General features: G+C 41.3%; 2 protein-coding genes across 4 annotated transcripts; both read left to right on the forward strand.

Annotated features, from left to right (window-relative positions):
• Window positions 1,249–16,101, forward strand: LOC102177447 (cytosolic 5'-nucleotidase 1B). 3 transcript variants are annotated; one of them, XM_005686981.2, is made up of 9 exons: window positions 1,249–1,317; window positions 3,352–3,441; window positions 4,575–4,712; window positions 6,429–6,908; window positions 7,199–7,366; window positions 8,450–8,579; window positions 10,009–10,131; window positions 10,538–10,722; window positions 15,778–16,101. In XM_005686981.2, exons 1-9 carry the CDS (start codon window positions 1,285–1,287, stop codon window positions 16,099–16,101), a joined length of 1,671 nt encoding a protein of 556 aa, XP_005687038.2. In that variant the 5' UTR covers window positions 1,249–1,284. The 3 variants fall into 3 exon arrangements, with proteins under 3 accessions (XP_005687038.2, XP_013823328.2, XP_013823329.2); XM_013967874.2 differs by having other exon boundaries at window positions 1,285–1,317; window positions 4,575–4,716; window positions 6,427–6,908; XM_013967875.2 differs by having other exon boundaries at window positions 1,285–1,317; window positions 6,429–6,860.
• Window positions 18,907–24,934, forward strand: LOC102185579 (retinol dehydrogenase 14). Its single transcript, XM_018055607.1, has 2 exons — window positions 18,907–19,424; window positions 22,810–24,934. The coding sequence occupies exons 1-2, from the start codon at window positions 19,032–19,034 to the stop codon at window positions 23,425–23,427; spliced, it is 1,011 nt and encodes a 336-aa protein (XP_017911096.1). The 5' UTR covers window positions 18,907–19,031; the 3' UTR covers window positions 23,428–24,934.

A 25,334-nucleotide genomic window follows, 5' to 3' on the forward strand; every position in this document is an offset into this window, starting at 1 on the left:
CTGATAAATAAATGGTGATTTGTTACACACCAGGAGAAAATGGACACAGCAAACCAATTCAAGTGGCAGATGGAGACAACAGGAAAATCAAAGTTTTCTTTCCTTCCATAAGCCATTCTGTTGTCTCAGGAAAGGTGCAGCTATGTTGACTAATATGAGGCCCAAATGCCCCAAGCTATCCGTTTTGTGACATGGACAGTGTCCACTGCTAACTCATAAATGCCACTGTCTTCAAAACTTTATAATATTTCAACTATCACAACTGCCGTTTGGTGCTGATACCATCATTATCTTCATTTTCTAAATGAGGATATTGAGATTTGGGACAATTAAACAACTTGTCAGAGATCACAGTGAGATATGGCAGATGGAAGGGGATGGAATTTAAGGATGCAAAACCAGGCAGTCTAACCTGGAGGGTACATAACCAACTATCTAGAAGATCTCTGGAGAACTTTGATTAAAGCTGTCAAAACTTCTCCTGTCTCAGTTCATGATGGCTTGTCAATATCAGATTGGCATGGCACATGTCTCTGACCTAAAATCAGAACCATAAGTGAAGAACATTATTGGACCTTATACACCAGAGTCAGGGACTGGATTTTACGTATTTTTCTCTTTGTGTACACAAGAGGGACAGATGTATGTTTAGATGTTTCAGGATGGGGCAAACACCAGGCAAAACAGTGCAAATGTCATTCTGCCACACTATGTCTATCCACATTAAGTACTTTAACTTAATGAATGGACATGGCCTTGCCATTGTGAAAGATACACCAAACACTGAAGCTACACTCAAGCGCAGAACAGGTCTCAGCTATTAAAAATAGCCTCCAGATTTTCAGAAAGTTCTCCAAAGTCTGTCAGGATAAATAATAAGAAATGATCAGGCCCACAAATGAGCCTGCCATTCATTTTGGAAGTACCAGAAAATGTACAGCCACAAATGGGATTGATAAGATGAGTAACTTAGAAATACTAGGCTTAAAAAGAAGGAAACAGTAACGCTGATGATGCTACATATTAAACATTTGAACATTGGTTAGACGTTGATTCATAAAAACCCAGACAATGGTTATGAATGGATGCACTCAAATAAATACTATCTCTTTTTTAAAAAAAGTCACATATTCACAGAGTCAGCTGGTTACTATGGAATCACATGTGATGTCATAAATTTGACATTCTAAATGCCAACCTAAACTGAGCAACAGAAACAACAGGAAATGGAGCTGGGGAGAAGAAAACCTACATAACAACAAAAGAATATCAGTAGTTAGAGAAATGAGTCAGACATCTCTGAAACAGAAAAAGAAGGTCAGTGAATTGAATATCCTAGAATCTTGCCAAAGAACTGAGGAAACATAGATGTCAGCCCATCATTTGCTCTGGGGCAATGCTTTGCAGCAATCAAATTTCAGAGGATGACCACACATAGAGACAAAAGGAGAAGTAAAGAACATGGAGAGTGGAGGAAAAGGAGATGAAAGCATGTGGTATAAGTCCATCCAATAATCAGCATTCATTAAGCAGATGCTCATATGCTAGTGGTAAGAGGTGAAACACAGTTGCTATCTTTGAAGAATGCACAGCCTAGTAGGAAAGAGCATACATAAACAAAAAGTACAATTTGGTGCTCAGTAAAGTATGTACAAAAGACACAGGCCACAGGGAGGAATGCTTAACACTGGGAACTTCTCCCAGGCCATGCTGAGCGTAGCTTTGAAGAACACCGAGGGGAAAAGGCGGTTTTAAGAAAATAAGGGTGGTATACAGACAAATACAAGTCACTTGGCATAAATAAAATAGAGATAAAATGTAGAGTGGAGGGTATACAAGTTAGAGGTAGACAGGATACAGCATGAGTCTCTTGTCTCTCTAAGCGAATGAAGAGTGCACTTGAAAATAAAGCATCAGTAGATTTATATTTTATAAGTATCATGAATAAATCGAGTAGATAGACCTAGAAGTTGAGAGGATTTGAGGCCATGAAATCTGGTTAAGAGCTGTATTTTAAGATTACATGTTCATAATGATCTAAAGGCCTAGAACAAGGCAATGGTAAAAGAAATGGAGAAGAGCGACTGGATTAAAATATCTTTTGGAGTTAGAAGTGGCAGGATTTTATGATGGTGGTGGTGGTGGTGGTGTGTGTGTGTTTGGGGGCACAGTGACAAAAAGATTTTAGGATTAGTTCTAGGACTGCACAGCTATGCCATTCTCTTCAGACACAGACTCAATCACTCAACCTGAAATTTTCATGAGTGCAAGATGCAGAGCATAAAGAGACTAACAGACTGCCCTTGAACACCTCAATTTATGCTGGAAGTTGAGCTCCTTAAACAGATAAATAATATTAATCTTGACTGCATTATAGTTACTGAATTGGCAGGAAGCAATAGAAATACTGGTCTAGTAAAATAGTATTTTCTTCCATTGAAAATGAAAAAAAAAAATTGAATAGATGTCCATGAAATGAGTTATCTTCTTGTGTTTCCCTGCATGGCCTTCCCTATTAGTTTATTCATAAGAAACCTCTTTTCACTCTTGATGCTATGAATAGTTAGATGATATGGATGGAATACATGCCTGTTGATTGATTTCTACAGGATTAAGGTCTTTGATTTTAAAAATATATTATTGATGAGGCTCAGATCTACAGAAAATTGGTTTATGGGGAAAAAAAAAAGAGAAGTTTCAATTCTACATGGCAAATGAAAAAGTTCCATAAGCAGCAAACTTCTGAGTAATGGAGAAAAAACTGTTCTGTGTGAGCAACTCCACATTTAATTCCAAGTGGTACTGACCTCTGGGAAATTCACCCAAAGCATTTCCCCCACTATCATTTCTCAAATGATAAACGCTTCATGTCTCAAAATCTACTGGGCTTTCTTGGGGGCTCAGTCGGTAAAGAATCCATCTGAAATGCAGGAGAACACCCGTAAAGCAGGAGCCCCAGGTTCAATCTTGGGTCAGGAAGATGCCCTGGAGAAGGAAATGGCAACTCACTCCAGTATTTCTTGCCTGGGAAATCCCATGGACAGAGAAGCCTGGTGGGCTATAGTCCATGGCGTCACAAGAGTCAGACACAACTTAGCACCTAAACTACCACCACCTCAAATCTATACATCAACAAATTTCTATATTAAAAATTTGTTCGTATAGTTCTCTGATATGTATTCTTTTTACTCATGCTTGTTAGAACAGGGGAAAAATATCTAAAATTTATATTTTTTGATAATGGCAAAGAGACAAATTCTAATTCTTATTTATCCTTTCATTCCCCATACCCAAGGTTTCTAATGTCCCTGAGGTAAAAAATTAATAAACATTCTTTGTTTCCATATTAAGAATGAGACTGGATCGAGGTACTCAAAAGACAGCCTAGAAGGAGACAAATCTAGAAAGGATTCTGAGAAATCAGTTCGTCTGACCACTCAGGTGAGCTGACCTCTTTAGAGATGGTGAGAGAATTAAAGAGTAGACAGCATAACAAAAAATATTAGGGGGCAGTGGAGTCTGGGGAGAAAAGACCGAGCTATCAAGATGTGCATTAAGGGATACTTAATGCCCTTGTGGAGAGGTCAAGAAAAACCTAAGAGAAACTAGCTGGTCCCTGCCTCCCAATCCAGCCCACATCCCAGTGTTCATGCAAAACAAGTGGTATAGAAACCTCTGCTCAGCCTAAGGGAAGAGACTGGTCTACGTTCAAATCAGGGAGGGCAGGGGAGTCTGGCCATCACATTGACCATTTTCTGCACCATCTTTCAGATGAGGCGTGCAGTCATACCGAATCACTCGCTGAGATGTTGCTCCATGAGGGGTCACCCATCGTGTAGACGCTGCCTTTGTGCAGCTGAGGGAAAAGTACTTCTTAGCCCCTGCCGCACAATACGTATTTATATTCACATGTGCCTGTTGTGGGAGCAGGGCCGGCAGATCACGATGATCAGGGTGAGCAGAGATCAAACTATTGATTTTGGAGGGGAGCCACAGGCAACCTGGGTGAGGGGAAGGATACGGGAATAGAAATGTCCACTTGACTCTCCACGGTCTCCTCCATCCTGTTCCTCCCAAAGGGAGTGTTAGAGGGCGCTATTCCTTCCCCTGCAGCTGCCTGGAGCCCTGCTGCAACCTTGACCAGGTATCAGCTGCTTTCATCTTTGCAGTCTGGTCAAAAATGCTGGAGATGTCTTTTCAGCATCTGCTAAGAGGCTTATCCTTAAGGAAAGAAGTGGGGAACAGGAAGGAAGAATGCTCAACTCTACTAAGCTTCGCTTAAGACTCTTAGAGTCACAGGTGAAAAAACATGAGATATCAGATTTGCTTCTTGGTTTTGGATGCCCTTCCAGGTAGATTCCCACTTCATGGATCCTCACAGAAGTTAGGATTCAATCAGAGCTAGAAAAATACACAAGGGATAAGGCTGAATTACAGGTTATAGAGGGCAGGGACCTTCTCACTGAGCACTGCCATATTTAGCTTGACATGGCTATTTCATCAGCACATGTGTGGAAAGACAGGGGGTGGGGAGGTGGGGTATTACACTTCTGGGTCTCTTCTCTCCTCAAAAGGGATCACAAGAATTAACTTTGCCGAAGTCAGACTCTCGAGGGTACGTAGTGCGAAATCAGTGGTCTCGAACGTCACGGAGCCCATCCACCAGACCTCCATCAGCAGAGGAGTCCAGAAGCAAGAACACCAGTCTTAAGGTAGAGATGGGCACGAAAGGGAAGAGCACATTGCAGAATAATAGTAATAATAACAATAATGTGCATTGATACTTCCTATGTGCCAGGCCCTGTTCTGTGTATCTTATATCTTTCAGCTAATTAGTGTCACAAACTCCCACCCCCACTAATCCCCAGCGTAAGGAAACTGAAGATTTCTCACTAGTAATGCCCACAGAACTAGATCAAAACCTAGAGTCTCTAAGTCTCTAAACGGCTCCCTGAATGATTAAACTCCATGGTTTCTCCTTCCTTACTTCACACATTTAAAAACTATTCATTGAGTACTCAAGACTCAGAAGGGGGTGAAAAGGTCAACAAAGGAGATAAACTGTTGAAGAATACTAGGTTGTGTGACGCTGTGAGCCCTTAACTAGGCCTAGTCACACAAAAGAAAAAGTCTGTCGTGAGATTAAGTTTTTGAATGCAGAGGGTGACCCGGTCCCAGGCACTGGGAGAAACAATCTGTCTGTCTCTGTGAGGACTGGCTCAATAATTTAACCAAGAAAATCCCATTGACGGAGGAGCCTGGTAGGCTACTGTCTATGGGATCACAAAGAGTCGGACACGACTGGGTGACTTCACTCACTCATGCCTTTGGAAACTTGTGAAACAGTCACAAAAGCTGGAATGATATATGGATGCTTAATAATCTCTCGTACACCTTAGTGAAAGAGTCCTTTCTCTAGAAAGATTGCTTCCAGTTTAGGAAGATAATTCTCTCCAGTTGAACTTCCCTGGCACAAGAAACTCTGAAGGGGAGTCACTTGATTCTCTAGCCTGCCGACCTTCCCAGCATTCACTGCTTTAACCACAGAGGGCAAAGGTGGAGACACATGCCCTGAGATGCTTTATAGTGTCTTCAGTGGTGGGGATTTCTGGTCCAGCCACTTGCTGAGTTAACTGGAGGTGGCAGGTGGAGACAGGGCCATGCAAGTTCCCTTACTCAAGCCCTCTGTCCTACCTGGAGGTCTCTGACTAAGCAGGTGTATGTGAACAAAGTGACAGGACATTGCAAAGTGTGTGACAACGATGTAGGAGCAAGGAAAAGGACCTCCACCCTGTCTATCACAAAAGGAAATGAACAAAGAAAGTGAGAGGTGCTGACCGGGCAGCTGGGGAAAATGAGAGCTGTCCTTGTGTTCACATAACAGAAATGTCTAATATTTGGAGCCCCTTAAGCCCTATTTAAGGGCTTCCCTCATAGCTCAGTTGGTAAAGAATCTGCCTGCAATGCAGGAGACCCGGGTTTGATTCCTGGGTCAGGAAGATCCCCTGGAGAAGGAAATGGCAGCCCACTCCAGTATTCTTACCTGGAGAATCCCTAGAGGAGCCTGGCAGGCTACAGTCCATAGGGTAGTAAGAATCGGACATGACTTAGCAACTAAATTACTACTACTGCTGCTGCTGCTGCTGCTGCTGCTAAGTCGCTTCAGTCGTGTCCGACTCTGTGCGACCCCATAGAGGACAACCCACCAATCTCCCCCGTCCCTGGGATTCTCCAGGCAAGAACACTGGAGTGGGTTGCCATTTCTTTCTCCTAAGCCCTATTTAAAAGGCGCCGAGATGAACCAGGATCCACGTAAGAGCTAGGAATGGAACAGAAAGAAGGGACAGCTCCTTGACGCCAGCTGGGCAGAGAGGAGTACAGGGACCCTAAGCAAACATGGAACCCAGAGGCCCACTTTCTTGTTCCAGCTCCCCAGTAGCTCCACGACCTCCCGGACTTCATCCACCTCTCCTAGCCATCGAGAGGAGTCGCCGAAGCAGCTGTCGGCACAGCCCTCGCCACCCACGCAAAACATGCCGCTCGACTCACGGTCTTCCATGTCCCCGGAGGCCCAGCTGCAGACCACGTCCCGGCGCACCACCAAGACTGAGAATCCTGACACCTGGTCTCACAGCACTGGGCGGGAGATGCGCGAGAGCCGGGATAAGAGAGAGTCCCGGGACTCGCGCGACTCCAGGGACACGCACCAGCGGGAATACTCGCGCACGCCTCCCTCCGAATGGAAATCCTATACTCAGCGCAGGATGCTCTACCCCTCTCAGATGGACCACGACTGTGTGTCCGACCTGGCCAGAAAACGAGAGGAAGAGGAGGACGAGGACGAGGCCTACTGGGCGTCTGTGAGAACACTGTACGAGAAGACACCCAACTGCTCGCGCCCCAGGCCGGTGAGCAGGGCCCGCCTCCCCTGGGCACCCGGGTTTACCCCCACGCAGCCCAGCCCTGAGGCCTGGCTCCTCTCGGTGGTGCAGGGAAGCTCGCGAAGGCCACTGCTTCTCCTCCCTAAACCTCCCCCTCTGCACTGGAGACTCCAGGATCCCATTCTTGGCTGTCTCCAGCATCCCAGTCCTCCAAGCCAGGACCACCCATTTGCTTCCCACCCTACCCTGGCATGAGCCCTATTCCTGACCCCTTTGTATCTGTGTGACTGTCCTCCTGTTGGCGCCCCTCTCTGCAGCCCAAACCGAAGCATGCCATCACCGTTGCTGTGTCATCCGGGGCACTCTTCAACATGATGGACAGCAGGAAAATCTATGATGAAGAGGGTCTGGAGAAATACATGGAGTATCAGCTTACCAACGAGAATGTCGTCTTGACCCCAGGGCCGGCCTTCCGCTTTGTCAAGGTACTCGGCAAAGCTGTCTCTGGCCCTCCAGGACTCTAGAGGGCAGGCAAGGACCCATGCCAACCCTCAGGATCTCATCCAGTTTTCCCTATCACTCCTAGTCCACCCTTGTCATTCTTGCCACTTGCAAGTTGACCCTAGGGCACTTTTTATTTTCAAAGAAACTTCAGCACTGTTAAGGGAGGGACTGCAGCCCGGGATTTGGAACTCTGAGTCCAAATCCTGAGATTTGTAACAGAAACGATCATTCCCTCCACAGAAGGAGCAATAACCAGAAGCAATAATGAGTTTACAATTCCAAGTAGTAGAAATGAAACACCCCATTCAAATAAGCTGAAATTCACATTAGCTTCTCCTGCCCAAACCCAGCATGTTAAAAAAGTCAAGATGCTCTTGGCACATAGGGGCATGATTTTAATAGAGAAAGTAATCTTGGAATTTACACTGAAATGTATAGCACTTCTAGCTCTGATCCCCTATACAGCTTATGCAAATATGATACAATAACATCATAACCAGGCAGAAACAAATGACACCTCCACTAGTTGTAAGTAGAAAGTAGTTATGGAGCATAGTGGAATCACTGCAGGAAACCACAATCCTATTCTAAAGACTCACATTTAAAGAATAGACAAAATGCTCACTTTGGCGGCACTTGTGCTAACATTGGAATGACCATTAACATGGCCCCTGTGCAAGGATAGCATGAGAACTCTTGAAGCAGCCTGTATGTTTCACAATAAAAAATAATCATCAGATGACCAAAAAAGGCAGGTTTTATAAATCAAAAACAAAAATAGACAAACCCTAAAAGGGTTAGCCTGATCCTATGTCTACCTCACAGAAATAATTCTAGCAAACCAAAACATCACCCATCTTTCAATAAACATTCGCTGAGGTCCTTTGTAGGAGAGGCTGAAAATACTGAAATGAATGGCATAACCCTGCCTTAAAGGAACCACAGTCTCTCAGAGAAGAGCCTTCGGAGCTTGAATTGGACACCTAAGGCATCCGTTCCCTCCAGACCCCCGATGCCCACCTTGCCTGGCCCTCCTCACACACGTTCGTGTTTGTAACCTGCAGGCACTGCAGCATGTCAACTGTAGACTCCGTGAGCTGTATCCTGACGAACAGGACTTATTTGATATTGTACTGATGACTAATAACCATGCCCAAGTGGGAGTGCGGCTTATAAACAGCGTCAATCACTACGGTAAGTAAAATAAATACTGTGTGGAGAAACAGCTTGCTGCTCTGGAAGAGAGAAGCCATGTTATTTTGCTCGCCGTGGCCTAACTAATGCAGCCTCTTTGATACTGACACCCCCTTCTGCGTGAGAATGTTTATTTGCCTATGTCAGAACAAGAGAGGCCATGTTCATTTTTAACTTCAGCCCAGTCGGGCCCAAAGCTCTGGACTTAACTTGTCAAGTGTGAATTTCAAAGTCTTAATCCCAGGTCCTGCAATATATTTCTCTGTTTTATGTTTTTCACTTCTGAACTTGACTTCAAGGAGCCGTCAACCTAGGGCTTTCTCTGTGTGATCAGACTTCTTGCTCACCACAGATGCATGTTAAAGGTTTTAAGGTTTTTACCTTTCCTTTCCACTCTTAACATCTGACTCTCCCCAGCTGCTTGCCCCATACATCAAATTCATACCTATGCCAGCAAAACTGTCTTTATTCCTTTACGGGGAAAATTTGTTTGACACTATTCTCTTCGTGACATCTCCATCAGTGTGTTAGAGAGTTTCAAGGGAGGTCCCCATTTTTCCTCTTATGAATTTACCTGACTTATGTGGAGACCTTTAGCCTATTTGCTAAGTGACATATCTAGTCTTACGGATATGTCCAAGCAAAAATAAGATTTAAATTTGGTAAAGCGGTTATCCTTCAATTAAAAATAAATGTTTAATTTAAAAATACTTTTATCACTAAATATAAAATTACTTTCTAGACAGTCTGTACTAATTCATACTTTCATCCATAGTGTATGTAAATGCCTATTTTACAGACTTCTCACCAGCATCTAGTGTTTTTTTAGAAACTGTTGTTGATTCAGAAGGCATTTAAAGGTCTATTAATTTTTAGTCTGATAATGACCTCATTTAAAATTTCAAGTCAAGGGAGACAATTTCAGACCTTTTGTTCTTCAGTTTTAGGGAAATAGTTTAAATCCTATCACTACTGGCTATTGCATTGTATTGTTGCTAAGAAAATACAGAAATGGTATTTAAAAATAGAGCCACATCTCAATTGGCCCTCTCATCAAGTGAGGATGCTATAGCTGAAGTGAAGGTGCACTGTTCTAGCCTAGACAAGAGTCAATGTTCTCTAGTGGGCTTAAACAAGTATTTATGTCTCAGTCTCCTTTTCTATAATGAGGATAATAATGCCTGCCATAACAGCTGTTTTGACAGTAAACTGGCATGGCCTATCTGGATATACTTCATAAATAATCATGCACCAGACATACCTACTATTATATAAAATAGCTGAGACATTTTTCAATATTGGTACTCTGAACGTAATTCTAAAATTTCTTTAGCACTCAGTTATTCTGAAGGCAGCTTTCATTTGCATTTCCAGTAAGCATGCTGTCGTTAGTCTCTGCCATAACAAAGTCTTTCTTGCCTGATAATAGGATTACTAATTGACCGCTTCTGTCTAACTGGAGGAAAAAGCCCCATTGGCTATTTGAAGGCATATCTTACCAACTTGTATGTTTCTGCGGATTCTGAAAAAGTACTAGAAGCAATACAAGAAGGTATTCCTTGTTTTTTTCTTTCTCATTAATAAAGAAGTCTCACTAGTGTTTCACTGGGCTTCAATGATTGTGTTGTTTACATCATTGTCATTGGATTTTCTGCTAAGATGTTTCCACAAGTGGCAGCCCTTAAGGTTGTCTTTTAGAGCTTTGACCTTCCTTGAGGCGGACATCTTCAGTGATTGTCCTATACCGATTTTACACTCTCCCATCCCTTATAGCAACAGAGGCAGCTCAAAGACAGCTCGTTTGAGATGTGTGGTTGTGAAGAGGAGTTGAGTTGTCAGGTAATAGCCAGAGAGGAAATTCAAGGTCTGGGAGCACTGTTCTTTGTTTTGTTTTAAATAGTAGATACTAAAACTCATGGTCCTAAGAAGACTATTTATTAATTTCAATGGTCTGCCAGGGATCGCCTCTGCAACAATGTATGACAGCGCCAAGGACGTGGCTTACTGTGACACACAGCTCCGTGTGGTCTTTGATGGGGACGCCGTCCTCTTTTGTGAGGAGCCTGAACATGGTACCAAGGATCATGGGCCGGACAAATGCTTCCAACACGAAGCCGTAGCAGACAATAAGCCTCTTGGTCAGGTAGGTTCAGTGAAAGCTACTTAATTTTGATCTACTTATTTTCCAACATATAGATATAATTATTTCTTCACTGTGATGATTTATAAATTTTTTAAGGCACTTTTCACTTCTTATCCTTTGTAGCTTTCTCTCTTTCTTTCATGAACTCCTCATTTTAAAGTATCTGCTGCGAAGTTTTTTTTAATTTTAGTGTTCTTTTATCCTTTTGGAAATATTTCTATCCTCTTCTCATGATAAAGAGTTCATCTCCTCCAAATTATAAGTAAAGAGAGGTAATACAGCTTACCAATTAGCCAATTCTACATAATAAGTTCTCAAAATAGTAAGATCATTTCCAGCCAGTCGGTAAACTTGTTGAACCTCTCATCCATGACCTCAAACTCCATGAAGGCATAACATGATTGGGAAAAATCTGCAAAACTGATAGTTTGAATCCAGTCAAATAATGAGCCTCAAACAAGTGCAAACTATGAACAATGAATCAAACTGAAATTAAAATGTTAGATTTGCGGAAATCAATCCATGAATTGAAGTGTTAAAGTTGTGGTCCAAAATAAAACCTACAATTTTGGAACCAAAGGAGATCTGAATATCAAAATTTTCTCCAAACTGAATAGGAAACAATAGATCATTCAGGTTTAAGCTGTGAATCTCACCAAGACCTTTTTTTAATTGGCATTTTTTTCTCAGCTCTTCTTGAACTTAAGATGTACTTAAATATTGTTAGTTTTCTTACATTTATAAAACTATGAAGAGACTAGTTGAAAGCTGAATGTCTTACTAATTTACCACACATTACAGCTCAAGTGATATTTAAATTCTATGTGTTCATGTGTGTGTTTAACTTCATAGTCTCTTCCTAAATAGCTTGTTTAGAAGTCTTGAGCTCATGTCAAGAAGTTGTTCAGTGTTAACAAAGTTTACTAATAAGAGGAATACCCTTTGTTATAATTGATATGCCTGCTTTGCTGAAATTTAGAGCCAATTTTATATTAGCCTTTAAATATTATTAAAATGTACAAGATCTCTAAAAGATAGCATTTAAAAATTCTGAAAATAATTATTTCAAGATAATCTTAAAACACCATTTTTTTCATCTCAGGGAAATAATCAAACTTTCTTTTGGATTCTGTACTTATCAGTTCCTTTTTTCCATATTTTAAATCATTTTTCCCATTAAACAATTGTGAAGCTCAACACTAGTTATTGGAGAAACACCCAATTAATTTTATTAAGCATACTTGTTTCCATAATATGGTCCTTCTGACGGTGGAAAAATATGCTACTTTTCACATAGAAAGGGTAGCTCTTCTATGAAGACCAGACTTTGCCAGATGTTTCCACTGATGGGAAAGAAGTTATGAGGTATGAGTCCTAGCCATGACTTTCAATGATGTTGGCCGTGGGGCTTGTGGTTTGGTCATAACAATGTCCAATTGTCTCAAATGGAGGAGATCTGAAAGTCACCAGCAAATGGGACAGCTGGACAGGATTAATTTATCCACTCTCATTGTCTCCCGATTTGATATCTGTCTCATTTCGCCATTCTAGAATAGTGATCTCCGTGTATGTGTGTGTGTGTGTGTGTGTGTGCATGCGCACATGGGTGTGTATGTGTCTATGTGTGTTTTAATCAGAGTTGTTGAGGTGTACGTCATATATAGTATAGTTCATCATTTTTAGTGCATGGTTCTGAGAGTTTTGGCAAACATAGCGTGTACAGACACGAAACCATGATCAAACTCAAAATACTAACAAAATTCACTTGTGTTTCTTTGTAAGTCATTGTACTCCCTCTCTTTAGGATCTGTCAACCACTAATCTGATTTCTGTCCCTAATGTTTTGCCTCTTCAGGTATCATATAAATGGAGCCCCAAAGGATGCAGTCTTTTGAATTTGACTTATTTTACTTCAAATGGTGCATTTAAGATTAATTTATGTCATTCGTGTATCAGTAGCACATTCCTTTTTGGGCTGAGTACTAGCCTGTTCTACGGAGAAGGCAATGGCAACCCACTCCAGTACTCTTGCCTGGAAAATCCCAGGGACGGAGAAGCCTGGTAGGCTGTAGTTCATGGTGTCACTAAGAATCGGACATGACTGTGCGACTTTGCTTTCACTTTTCACTTTCCTGCATTGGGGAAGGAAATGGCAACCCACTCCAGTTTCCTTGCCTGGAGAATCCCAGGGACTGGGGAGCTCAGTGGGCTGCTGTTTATGGGGTCTCACAGAGTGAGACACGACTAAAGTGACTTAGCAGCAGCAGAGGCAGCCTGTTCTATGGATGGACCATATGTTTTTAGCAGTTTACCTACTGGAGAATATTTAGGTCATTTCCAGTTTGGGACATTTATAAATAAAGCTACTTTAAGCATTTTCACACAGGATTCTGTGTAACATAAAATCTCATTTCTCATAGGTAAATGCCTTGGAGTAAGATTTATAGGTCACAGGATAAATCTATGTTTAACTTTAAGGAAACTATTTTCCAAAGTGGTCATACCACTTTGCATTTCCATGAGAGATCTTTTTCTCTGCATCCTTGCCAGTATTTGGTGATGTCAGTTGTTTTTCATCTATTTGTTTTAAGCTGTTCGGTGGTTACATAATAGTGATTATTAATTTGTGATTTTAATTTGCATTATTCTAATGACAAATGATACTACACTTGATCGGAAAGTGGAGAGTGAAAAAGTTGGCTTAAAGCTGAACATTCAAAAAACGAAGACCGTGGCATCTGGTCCCATCACTTCATGGGAAATAGATGGGGAAACAGTGGAAACAGTGTCAGACTTTATATTTGGGGGGCTCCAAAATCACTGCTGATGGTGACTGCAGCCATGAAGTTAAAAGACACTAACTCCTTGGAAGAAAAGTTATGACCAACCTAGACAGCATGTTGAAAAGCAGAGACATTACTTTGCCAACAAAGGATCGTCTAGTCAAGGCTATAGTTTTTCCAGTGGTCATGTATGCATGTGAGAGTTGGACTGTGAAGAAAGCTGAGCACTGAAGAGTTGATGCTTTTGAACTGTGGTGTTCTAGAAGACTCTTGAGAATCCCTTGGACTGCAAGGAGATCCAACCAGGCCATTCTGAAGGAGATCAGCCCTGGGTGTTCTTTGGAAGGAATGATGCTAAAGCTGAAACTCCAGTACTTTGGCCACCTCATGCGAAGAGTTGACTCATTGGAAAAGACTCTGATGCTGGGAGGGATTGGGGGCAGGAGGAGAAGTGGGCAACAGAGGATGAGATGGCTGGATGGCATCACTGACTTGATGGACGTGAGTCTGAGTGAACTCCGGGAGTTGGTGATGGACAGCAAGGACTGGCATGCTGTGATTCATGGGGTCGCAAAGACTCGGACACGACTGAGCGACTGAACTGAACTGAACTGAATGACAAATGATATTGAACATTTTATTAAGTGCTTATTTGCCATTATATGTATTCTTTGGCAAAAATTTCTGTTCAGATCTCTTGCTCATGTGAATTGGGTTGTTTTTCATTTTATTATTGAGATCTGAGAGTTCTTTATATATTCTGGGTACAAGTCCTTTATCATATATTTCTTTGCACATATTTTCTCTCAGTCTGTGCTTGTTTTTAATTCTTTAAATATTATTCAGTGTCCTTCAATTAGCAGAAACGTATTTGTTGCTGTTGTTAAGTCACTCAGTGGTGTCCAACTCTTTGAGACCCCATGGACTGTAGCCTGCCCATCTCTCTGTTCATGAGATTTCCCAAGCAAGAATACTGGAGTGGGTTGCCATTTCCTTCTTCAGAGGCTCTTCCTGATTCAGGGATCAAACCTGGGTCTCTTGCACTGTAGGCAAATTCTTTACCATCTGAGCCACCAGGGAAGCCTCGGATTAAAATCTACCATCTTCCTATTTTTTTGATTTGTTTCATCTTTAGTAACTTTAATTTGTTTTTTCTTTTATTATTTTTGCTTTTTAACTTATCATACATGGGGGCTTCCCAGGTGACACCAGTGGTAAAGAATCTGCCTGCCAATGCAGGATATATAAGAGACACAGGTTCAATCCCTGGGTTGGGACAATCCCCTGGAGGAGGAAATGGCAACCCATGCCAGTATTCTTGCCTGGAGAATCCCACGGACAGGGTAGCCTGGAGGGCTATGGTCCATGGGGTCACAAAGAGTCAGACACGACTGAAGTGACTTAGCACTTGTTGTATATATTGTATGTTTTGGGATTCCTAAAATTATATAACCATTAATGATTTATTACCCATGTTAGATTTTATAGTAGTTAGCATCAGATATATAATATACAACCTTAATTAATAACAGTCTACTTTCAAATAATATTATGCCACATCATGTATAATGGAAGAAACTTACAATAGTATGCGCTTAATTCCTCCCTCCCATGTTTTGTGATACTGTCATACATTTTAATTTCACCTATACTATAAACTCAAGTTTTGTTTTTAAAATTAAGACTTTATGATTGTATCACACAGTAAAATCCAATTCTCTGTCCTGTGCCAGAGGTACAGCTAAAAGTAAGTGTTCAGAAAGGTTGAAGATAAAAGTAAGTGTGAAGTAGGGTATATACAAAGTACAGTAAATATAGACAAGATTGGATTCAAACCCTGAAGAAATTGAACAAGACAGAAAAGTACACTTTATATAAATATTAAAATGTACAATTCTACAAAAATAAATAAATTTTAAAAGTAGTGCTTTTGGTTCAGTTCTAAGCTAAACTTTAGAGTAACCCCATTTTCCCATGGATAGTTTATGTCTGTTGCCCTGGTTCAACTTTTTACAGAAGCTTCTTTCACTCTTAAAATACGTGTGTTCAAATGATAAATTGTATGGCCATCCTATTTTGTACTCTAAGAATGCAAGGATGGTTCCATACAAGGAAATATAATCACAATAAACGAAGGAGTTTCAGCATTGTATTACTGGTCTATACTGCATGCTTCATGCAGTATTACAAGTTTCTTATAAATATCTGCTTTTTTAGCATTCACTTCCTTTTGCTCCCTGGATGACAGCTGTGACATATGTTCCTTTTGCAGGGTCCCTTGAAAGGCTTTATGGAAGATTTAGGCAGACTGCAAAAGAAGTTTTATGCCAAAGACGAACGGTTATGTTGCCCTATCCGGACCTACCTGGTTACAGCCAGGAGTGCAGCGAGTTCAGGCGCCCGCGTGCTGAAAACCCTTCGCCGCTGGGGTCTAGAGATAGACGAAGCTCTTTTCCTTGCTGGAGCCCCCAAAGGTCCCATTTTGGCAAAGATAAGGCCCCATCTCTTCTTTGATGATCACATGTTCCACATTGAAGGGGCGCAGAAATATGGCACCACCACAGCTCATGTACCTTATGGAATTAGTCAAAAGTGAACAATCAGGGCTGGGGAGGAGAAATAAAGCATCGAATCTGGTATTATGGAAACACCCGTGGATCCCTAGGGTAATTAGGTATTTCAGTAGACTAGACCTCACAACTTTGTTCATTTGGAAAGGTTTTCTCTTGAGTTTTTAAAAACATTTTGAATTCTCAAGTTACCTTTAAGCTACTTCTGTTCAAGCTGTCAATGCTATTGATAACATTGCAACTACCTCTGTGTATAAGTCATAGTGATGACTCTAGAGTAAGTTTAGAACTTGCAAAAGGGCTATGTCAGAAGCCTACTTAGTTTTACATAGCATTTCTCATTTTTGGATGTTGGTAGCTAGAATCATTACCCATCATTGTTATAGAAGAGTGGGTCTTCACAAATGGTTTTAGTCTGTGGTCCCTGCCTTTCTGTCAATGCAAAAATGAAAATACCACTCTACCTGCCTGAGTATACCAATTTTGATATTGCTCATTCAGAAATAAATAAGCTAGTTATTCATACAAGTTACTTTCATCCAAGATAAGTTCCAGACAGAGCATCCTAGAATCTTTGAAGCTTATTCGGTGGGTTCATTGCCTCTGGACTACACGGCTTCATATCTGAAGTCTCTGGCTTTGGTTCTGGCAGGTAGGTCCAATGTTTGTATGAGGAAAGAAGTCTTGGCTACCACTTCAAAATGTGACAGTAAGTGTAGTTTCCTAGGTTCATTGTTGTCATTCTATTGTGATTTTCGTTTACAAAAAAAAAAAAAAAAAAAAGAAGAAGAAGCATTGATTGGTTAGTAATCATAATCTACTACAATGTTAGAAAAAATGAGCTAGTTATTTTCAATGGTTACTTTATTTTTCATCAAAGCAAACTTCATGACATTATTACCTTCCTTTTTTTTTTTTAAATCAATGAAGAACCTAACACTCAAAAGGATTAAATAGTTTGACCAGCGATGTGCAGGTAATAAATGGTAGGACTAAGATTCAAATTCAGATCTCACTTCAAAAGCTATATGCTATTTCTCTTCCTCATACCCTCTCTTGCTCCTTCTACTCCATTTCTTCTCTACCCCACCCACATATTCCATCCCTAGTTCTAGTAAACCAGACCGCTGCTGACACAGACTTTTTGATCTGCTTCCTAACTGGATGTAAGCCAGTCTAAAATAATATCAGTCATTATGCTTTCTGAGTACCTACTCTTTTCTATGCATTCCCCAATAATACGGCCACAAGACAGACTCAGATATTATCCCATCCCATCCTATTTAACAATCCCTTAGAAGAAATCAAATGTATAAGTTCAAATACCCAACACCAGAGGGTTAAGTCTTCAGTGCCAACTGAGGATCACGCATGAGGTTGAAGCAGAGATCTATATGGGCTGGAAGTTGTCAGGAAATGAAGGTGGGCTTTGAAGGACGGGAAGATGTGGAAGGAGAGAAAGGAAGAGAGAGAGGAAACATGTGCTCCTGGCTCAGTGAGTTGGAGAGGCAGCTTCAAGTTACAGGTAGGGTGGAATAAAGGCTTCCCTTTCAAGACTGTTTTTCCCGGTGCTCGTCCCATCTCTGAGCTCCATTCTCAGCACTCATAAGAAACTACCTTCTGGCATCCTACCCATTTGCTCTTTGTATTAATATAATGCCTTTGGTTGCATTTTATATCCTTCCCAAATATAAGGAAGTGGAGGAAGGATTATCAAAATCATCTGTGGAGTGTAGTTCAAATTATAAAAGTTGTGTGTCTCTTCTTTTGTCCTGAAGATTTTAGAATGGAAGCAAGCAGGGAGGTCTCTGTACCAGACAGTAGGCATCCTGAGGGCAGAAATAGTACCCTATTTCCTTGTGACTCTCACAGGGCACTGGGCCTGGCACACACTAGATGCGTGAGTAGATAAATGTATTCCAGCTTAAGAGTAACTTGGCCTAAAGTTTGAAGTTTGCAGCTTAAAGATGTATCTCTGTGGCAATAGCCACCCCCACCTCCCTCATTTCTGAAGCATTTTACAATGTAAAAAACACTTTCACTTCCTTGTTACATTTAATATCCTCTGCAAACAGGAAAGAAGACACTTGTGGATGAGCCTGTTTGTAAGTCTATATGTACAGTAAGTCCAAGCTTTCCACAGTGTATCTCTCACAGTGTCCCATTAGACCATCTGAGGATGACTTTTTATACAGTGATCAATGCTACAATAGTCTTCCGTTCCCAGATCGTGGTCGCCAGATCAGCCGCATCAGAATCACCTGGGAACCTGTTAGAAATGCAAAGTCTCAGGTTCCATCTTGGCTTCTAATGAATTCGAAACGCTAGTGCCTGGACCCTGAAATTCCTGTTTTTACTTGTCCTGCGGGTGATTCCGATGAAAACCGCAGATCTATTCTGATTTATGCTGCTTAAGTTCTTAGCATCAGCTATGGGGGTGGGGGATGTGTGGGGAGGAGCGTTTCCTCAGACTTCAGTTCCACAGGGACCATCCTTCAGAGAATGAAGGTAAACTGAACTGAGGGTTAACAAGTCCCAGGTGATCTAAACGGAAAACACAGTAAACTAGCTCTGAATTGCGGGATTTGTAAAGCAGCCTATAAAGAGATTCGTAAGTTCAAAGTAGTCATTAGGCATTCCCACAGGCAAGGCCACCACCACTCTGGGATTTCCGTGGGCAGTGACCTCAGGAGCGTGAAAATCTAAGGACCTGCGGTCACCCTCCTCTAGCGATGGGAGCCCATTCCACCGAGGCACCACAAACGCCGGACACTCTTAGCTAATCAGGTGTCCTCGGAAAGGAGACTACAAGTCCCAGCATGCCCCACGCTGCCTTCAGGAGACGACGAGCCGCGTGCCCAGTGTCCTGTGCGTACAGGTGGCCGGCTTTGGACCCGGCAAGCCGCGACCCCGGAAGTCCCGCGCAAGGGCCGGTGGGCCCTCGGCCCGGGCGGCTATGGCAGTGGGTACCGCGGCAGCGTTACTGGCTGCACTAGGTGGGATCCTGTGGCTAGCTGCCCGGCGGTTTGTGGGGTCCAGCGTCCAGCGGCTGCACCAAGGCGGGGACTCCGGCCTCATGCGCGGGAAGACCGTGCTGATCACGGGGGCGAACAGCGGCCTGGGCCGCGCCACAGCGGCCGAGCTGTTGCGCCTAGGGGCTCGAGTGATCATGGGCTGCCGGGACCGCAAGCGCGCCGAGGAGGCGGCGGGTCAGCTCCGCCGCGAGGTCTGGCCGACGGGAGGCCCCGACTCGGGGCCCACCTCCGGCGGTGCCGGCGAGCTCGTCGTCAAGGAGTTGGACCTTTCCTCGCTGAGCTCCGTGCGCTCCTTCTGTCAGGAGATGCTCCAGGTGTGGGGCTCGGGGCACCTGCTAGAGATCCGCGACCGGCCATTGTGGGGGGTCTCGGCGGACAGGGCGGGCCCTGGAGGGCCATGGGTTGAACGAGGAAAGGACCGCCCACAGTCGAGGGGGTGTGACCTTGGGAATGACCGAGGCCAGGAGTAGAAATGATCGAGTGATGGAGGCAGCTGGGGAATTGAAAGCTGGAAAAATTGGTAGGGCAGTCTTTTGTCTTCCAAAAATGTTGGGGGGAAAAAGTGGACCCAAGAGGAAAATAAGCGAATTTCTGAACGTTTCCTCTTGCCATATGAGGACAGCCCAGGAGGAGACACGCCAGTTCTCTGATTGTTTTTTTTCCTGTGTCCCAAGTGACTCTTCTGCACTAAGCCATCTCTCAAAGAGCCTGAGAGCAGATAGGGGAGGTTGCTCGCCAGGGACCTTGAAGCAAGTCTTTTTTTTTTTTTTTTTTTTTTAATTTTTCCCTGCTGCAGTAGGAAGTTGCTCTCTGCCACCAGTGAATTCTTGAGTAGTATCCTTAGCGGGGACTCTGGCCTAATTTTCAAATAGACTGGAGCTTGGAATGCCAGTGGTCATGTGCTCTAAATAGGGACCGAAATAAAAATATCATACCTAGTATTTATTGAAAATGCCTGTGTGCCAGGAGCTGTTCTAAGCATTTCAGATATATATATATATATGCTTCTAATTTTTAATGAAATTAAAGTGACTTTGGCTGCTGTTGTCATCTGGTCCTCACTGTAACCCTGTGAAGTCGGCATTACTATCCCCATTTTGCATCCTAAGGCTACTAAGGCATAGGTAGGCTAAGTAATTGGCCCAGGATCTCTCTAAAGCCCTTGCTTTTAACCCCTGTACTTCTGCTGTGTGCCAGTGAGGTAGAGGATTTCTTTATTTAGATAGTAAATAATACACTGAAATGGATGTCCTCTGCTGAATTTGTGATAGAAGGGTTTCCTGCAGAGGTGACTTGCCAGAGGTCTTCAGAAGAGTGATGTCTAGAATTAGCTGGCATAAAAAAAAAAGAGCCCATATGAAAAGAAGTCTCCTGGGTCTAAAACAGAAGCTCCATACAGTTCTAATTTTTTCATGATGCCCTTGGGTCAAAACAAATACCTAGTTTATTCATTAAGTAACTAGGTCCAAACAACCTATTAATTATTTCTATAACAATAGCTGTTTGAAAAAAAAGATACACATAGCTGAAATAAAAGATATTTCATTTTTTAATAACCATAATTATCATAACCATCAGTATACTATTGGGAAATGTGCATCTGTTCACTGTACCAGCTTGTTGGAATCAGATTGGACTTTACCACCCTCATTTCTGTTCTCTGCTGATTTTTAACATCATACTTGGATTTCTTACAACAACTGCTAAACACTCACCTTTGCAAAGATAGGACTTCATCAGAAGAAATATAGAATATATTATGTTGAATATATTCAATATAAAATGTTGAAGCTGTGTGCCACTTGGAGACTAGTTTTTGAGATGTTGAGCAATATGTTGTTTTGTTTGCCTTGAAATTTAAAACACTCCGGATCATCCTGAGAGTTCCTTGTGACTCTTAGAGTTCCTTAATGCACAGTTGGGAAGCTGTTACAGATCTAAAGAGGTTTGTTTCATTTTGTTTTTAGGACTAGTATTTCATTATCAAGTAAAACAGGTTTAGAAAATAAGAAGTAATAGTTTATAAGAGATGTTGGAAGGATCAAAAGTGGACCTTCCTATTCATTAAAGGTGTAGATGGGGCAGCAGTGTATACTTATTCCTTGATACTGTGGTTTTTTATTACTTTGAAAAGTAAAGGCACTTGACAGAACCAATTAAAAGTTAAGGAGATAAACAGATAACAAAGTTGTTGTCCTTCCTGCTAAGTATGTATTAAGTTCCTTTCTGGCTCTGAAGTTCAGTAGTTCAGTGACTGTAATCAGAATTCAAAAAAAGGAAGTGTAAATTTCCCACAAGTTGGTATTCTTGGTATTTATCTCATTTATCTTCTAGAACTTAAAAAACAGTAAATGATAAAGTCTTAAAATACACAAGCCCAGCAAAGAATGATGGCTCAGAAATGATTAATATAGGAAACTCTTCCAAAGGATTACTGAAAAGAACACTCCTTTCTTTCCCCCACGGGTGAACTTTTGCCTTCTTTTTGAAGTTGACTATTGGAAAAGCAAAAGGTGCTGAGACAGACAGAATGAGAAATAGTTAATCCTCTGACAGGTAGGCTCTGATAACAGTTGTGAAATTTAACACATTTTTTTTTTCACTTATGTTTGGCAAAAGGACCAGTAATATTTGAAATTTGACCTCAGATTTATATAATTGTGGGTCATCGCTGTGTCTTTACACCTGGAACACGTTGTATGTTTCTTTTTTTTTCCCCCTCTGCCTATCAAAAGAGACAGAGGAACCAGGAAAGGATGAGGGAAAGCCACCTTACATTAAGTAAGGAATTAAAAGATTTCCCTTTTAGGACAGTCTAAATTTTAGGACTTTAATCTGGAGGGATGCAAAAGGATATGATCAAACTATAGAACTTTAACTGTATAGATCTCCGAAGCTGGGGGCCCTTTGAAGCTTGAAAGCCTTTCATATAGGAAAAAAGAACTGTGAATTCTAAAATCGTAATAGAGGTCAAAGGTGCTTTTGGGGCCTACCTCCTGTTAGTCTCCTTTGCTGTTTTTGTGAGACTTGGTATATCTGATTAATGGTGGTGTTTCTGATATTTGTATACTTGTATAAATATAATTTTTGTCTTAATGTTTCTTTGATTTATTCATGACGTTCTCTCCAGTCTTAATTTGTATCCCTGATGCTCTCTACTGCTTGGCCCAGTTGTAAGGAAACAACTTGAAGGTGCTCTATCTGCATGGTGCCTTTTACTTTTAGAAAACCAGAGTAAAGCAATCCTCACTTACCCCTGGGAGTGAACAGTGCTGACCTGTCTTCTGCTGTAGGTCCACTTTCGAGCTCACATTGGTTGTCTTGCTTTGGTTTAAAAATCTCAATTAGAAAATCAGTCTAGCTTACCAATTAAGAATAGGGCCATTGGTGTCAATCTCACCTTCAGATTTTTGTTTGCCACTGAGGAGCCCTGTGATACTGGATAGATCACCTAACTTTAGTGCTTCAGTTTGCTTATAGAGTTGTTAAGAGTAGATGATGATAACGTGAAAAGCACAGGTCAGGCGCCTCGTACATGTTCAAGTTGTCATCGTCTTTTTTTCTCTCGGTTGTTAAAAATTCATAGAGGCATTTTTTAGAATTTTAGTAGTTAGTGGGAATTGTTTTTTTAAAATTTCGTTTTAGGCACATTGAAGGCCTGTCTTCCTAATTCTGCCATTCTCTTTTTGCCATTTGAAGGAAGAGCCTAGACTGGATGTTTTGATCAATAACGCTGGAGTCTTCCAGTGCCCTTATATGAAGACTGAAGATGGATTTGAGATGCAGTTTGGCGTGAACCATCTGGGACACTTCCTACTCACCAACCTTCTCCTGGGACTCCTCAAAAGTTCAGCTCCCAGCAGAATTGTGGTCGTTTCCTCTAAACTTTACAAATACGGAGACATCAACTTTGAAGACTTGAACAGTGAACAGAGCTATAATAAAAGTTTCTGTTACAGTCGGAGCAAACTGGCGAACATTCTTTTTACCAGAGAACTCGCCCGCCGCTTGGAAGGCACCAGCGTCACTGTGAATGTGTTACACCCTGGCATAGTGCGGACTAACCTCGGGAGGCACATACACATCCCACTGTTAGTCAGACCACTTTTCAATTTAGTGTCATGGGCTTTCTTCAAAACTCCAGAAGAGGGGGCCCAGACTGCAGTGTATTTGGCCTCTTCACCTGAGGTGGAAGGTGTTTCAGGCAAGTACTTTGGGGACTGTAAAGAGGAAGAACTGTTGCCCAAAGCTATGGATGAGTCTGTGGCGAGAAAACTTTGGGATATCAGTGAAGTAATGGTTGGCATATTAAAATAGGGACAAGGAATGGATGAGAGCTATTTGGAAAACCAGATGTCAGCCCTCTCTTTAATCAGGAATGGTGTGTCTTGGATCCTTGCTGCTTGAAAATACAATTTTGGTTTTACAATAGTACTGCTAAGAGGTTCATAGAGGTATTTTTAAGTTACTAAGAGGTTATTATTTGGAGAGCATAAAATTTCCCAAAAGATGTTTTAAATATGTATAATAAGCATATCAATAATTATCAGTGATATGTTTATGCATGGATTACAAATATTAAAGAATTTAATGACTTGAAATAGATACTTTGAGAAGTTTTTCACATACCTGTGAGTTTTATGGTATATTTAGTGCTAAATATCTTAATGATGATACTGGCTTTTGTGGCGAAATATGCCTGGTGTGAATGCACAATTCTTACTTGGAATAAATTTATTGATACAGATTCTTAATTGTATGTTTCTTTAGAAGCTTCACTGAATTTAGTCCTTTATCGTATCATTAGCCTCTACCAATGGTATGCCCAGTGTATTTTCTTCCTACACATTTTCACACTGCTTTAAGAAGTAATATTTCTAAAATATTAAAATTTGAAGTATTATTTCTAAAATTTGAAGTATTATTCAAATATAGAAGCTGCATGGGTAAACCAGATTATAGCAATGCTTTGAGAATGGAGTTCTCAAAGAAATTTGTGGAATTTAGTCGTTTAGAAGCAATTTCCAGTTAAACTTTTTAATATACTTTGGAGACTCTCCCTGAACTGGCCGCAGGCTTACCTTGTACTCTTCACTCAGTGCTGTCCAGTAGGATTTTCTGAGTGACAGAAATAATTCTGTCTGCACTGTCCAATATGACAGACTCTAGACACGTGAGCTTATTGAGTACTTGAAATTTAACAAGCAATTTAGCACACTAATTATTTGCTCATAACTCCAATTAGGCAGTTGGGATAGGAATTATCCAAGGAAATATGTTCTTACTAGATTAATTTCCTCAAGAACCAAGTATTGTACCTGATACACAGTACATATTGAATAATGAATTATGTATGAATAAATAAGTATTAAAATTAGGAATATTATAGGCATCAAAAATAATTTTAACTATCTTTTAACCAACTCATAATATTGGAAAAGTGAATTATGACAGTAAAGAATAGACTGAACTACACAGAATTTAATGACCATTTTGACCAGAAGCAGTCCTGACTGTAATATCTGGTTACCGGTATCAGTTCTTTTTAAGAAAGGCAGCATCTTGGCAGATGGTATAAAAGGTCTGTTTCCTCTTAGGGTACTGGGTTGTGAATATGAGAAGCACTGAGTGTTTTGTATCATCACAGGTGTGTCTGTGCAGGTGTAGTCATTATAGCTGCATCATGTTCTTTGAAATGTATTTAAAAAAAATAATCCTAAAGAAGACCTGCTGAATTTAGAAATACAGGCAGGAAATACATCAGAATGCAACCTGGAAAAATGGAAGCTAATAAATCTGTCCTACACCTTGACTTCATTAAAAAGGAAACTTCTTTTTTTTTTTTTCATTTAATACCGTCTTTTCTGGCTGTATTTTGATACCTGATGCTTTTCAGGGGATTTGGACTTTTTTGTAAGAGTTGAGCCTTTCAGAGTTCTTATTTGTGGCACTATAATAAAATTGGATATATTAACTTATCATGGAAAACTAGAAACTTGTCTGGAAACACCAACTCTTAGGTCAAATAAGCTGCCATTTGGAAGATGTCCTTCCCACATGGTGTTCAGTGGACTCGAACCCTAATCACTATAGTAGAAGTAGTTAGATTTTGAAGAGTATTTAAACCTTTTGCTTTCCTTTCCCCTTTCTGTTGACTTACTTCTATTTCACTGGACAAGAAAAAAAGAAAAAGGCAGTTTTGTTACTATGATACTCTTACCCTT

The sequence above is a fragment of the Capra hircus genome, chromosome 11, assembly GCF_001704415.2.
Source record: "Capra hircus breed San Clemente chromosome 11, ASM170441v1, whole genome shotgun sequence".
Taxonomy (NCBI): Eukaryota; Metazoa; Chordata; class Mammalia; order Artiodactyla; family Bovidae; genus Capra; species Capra hircus.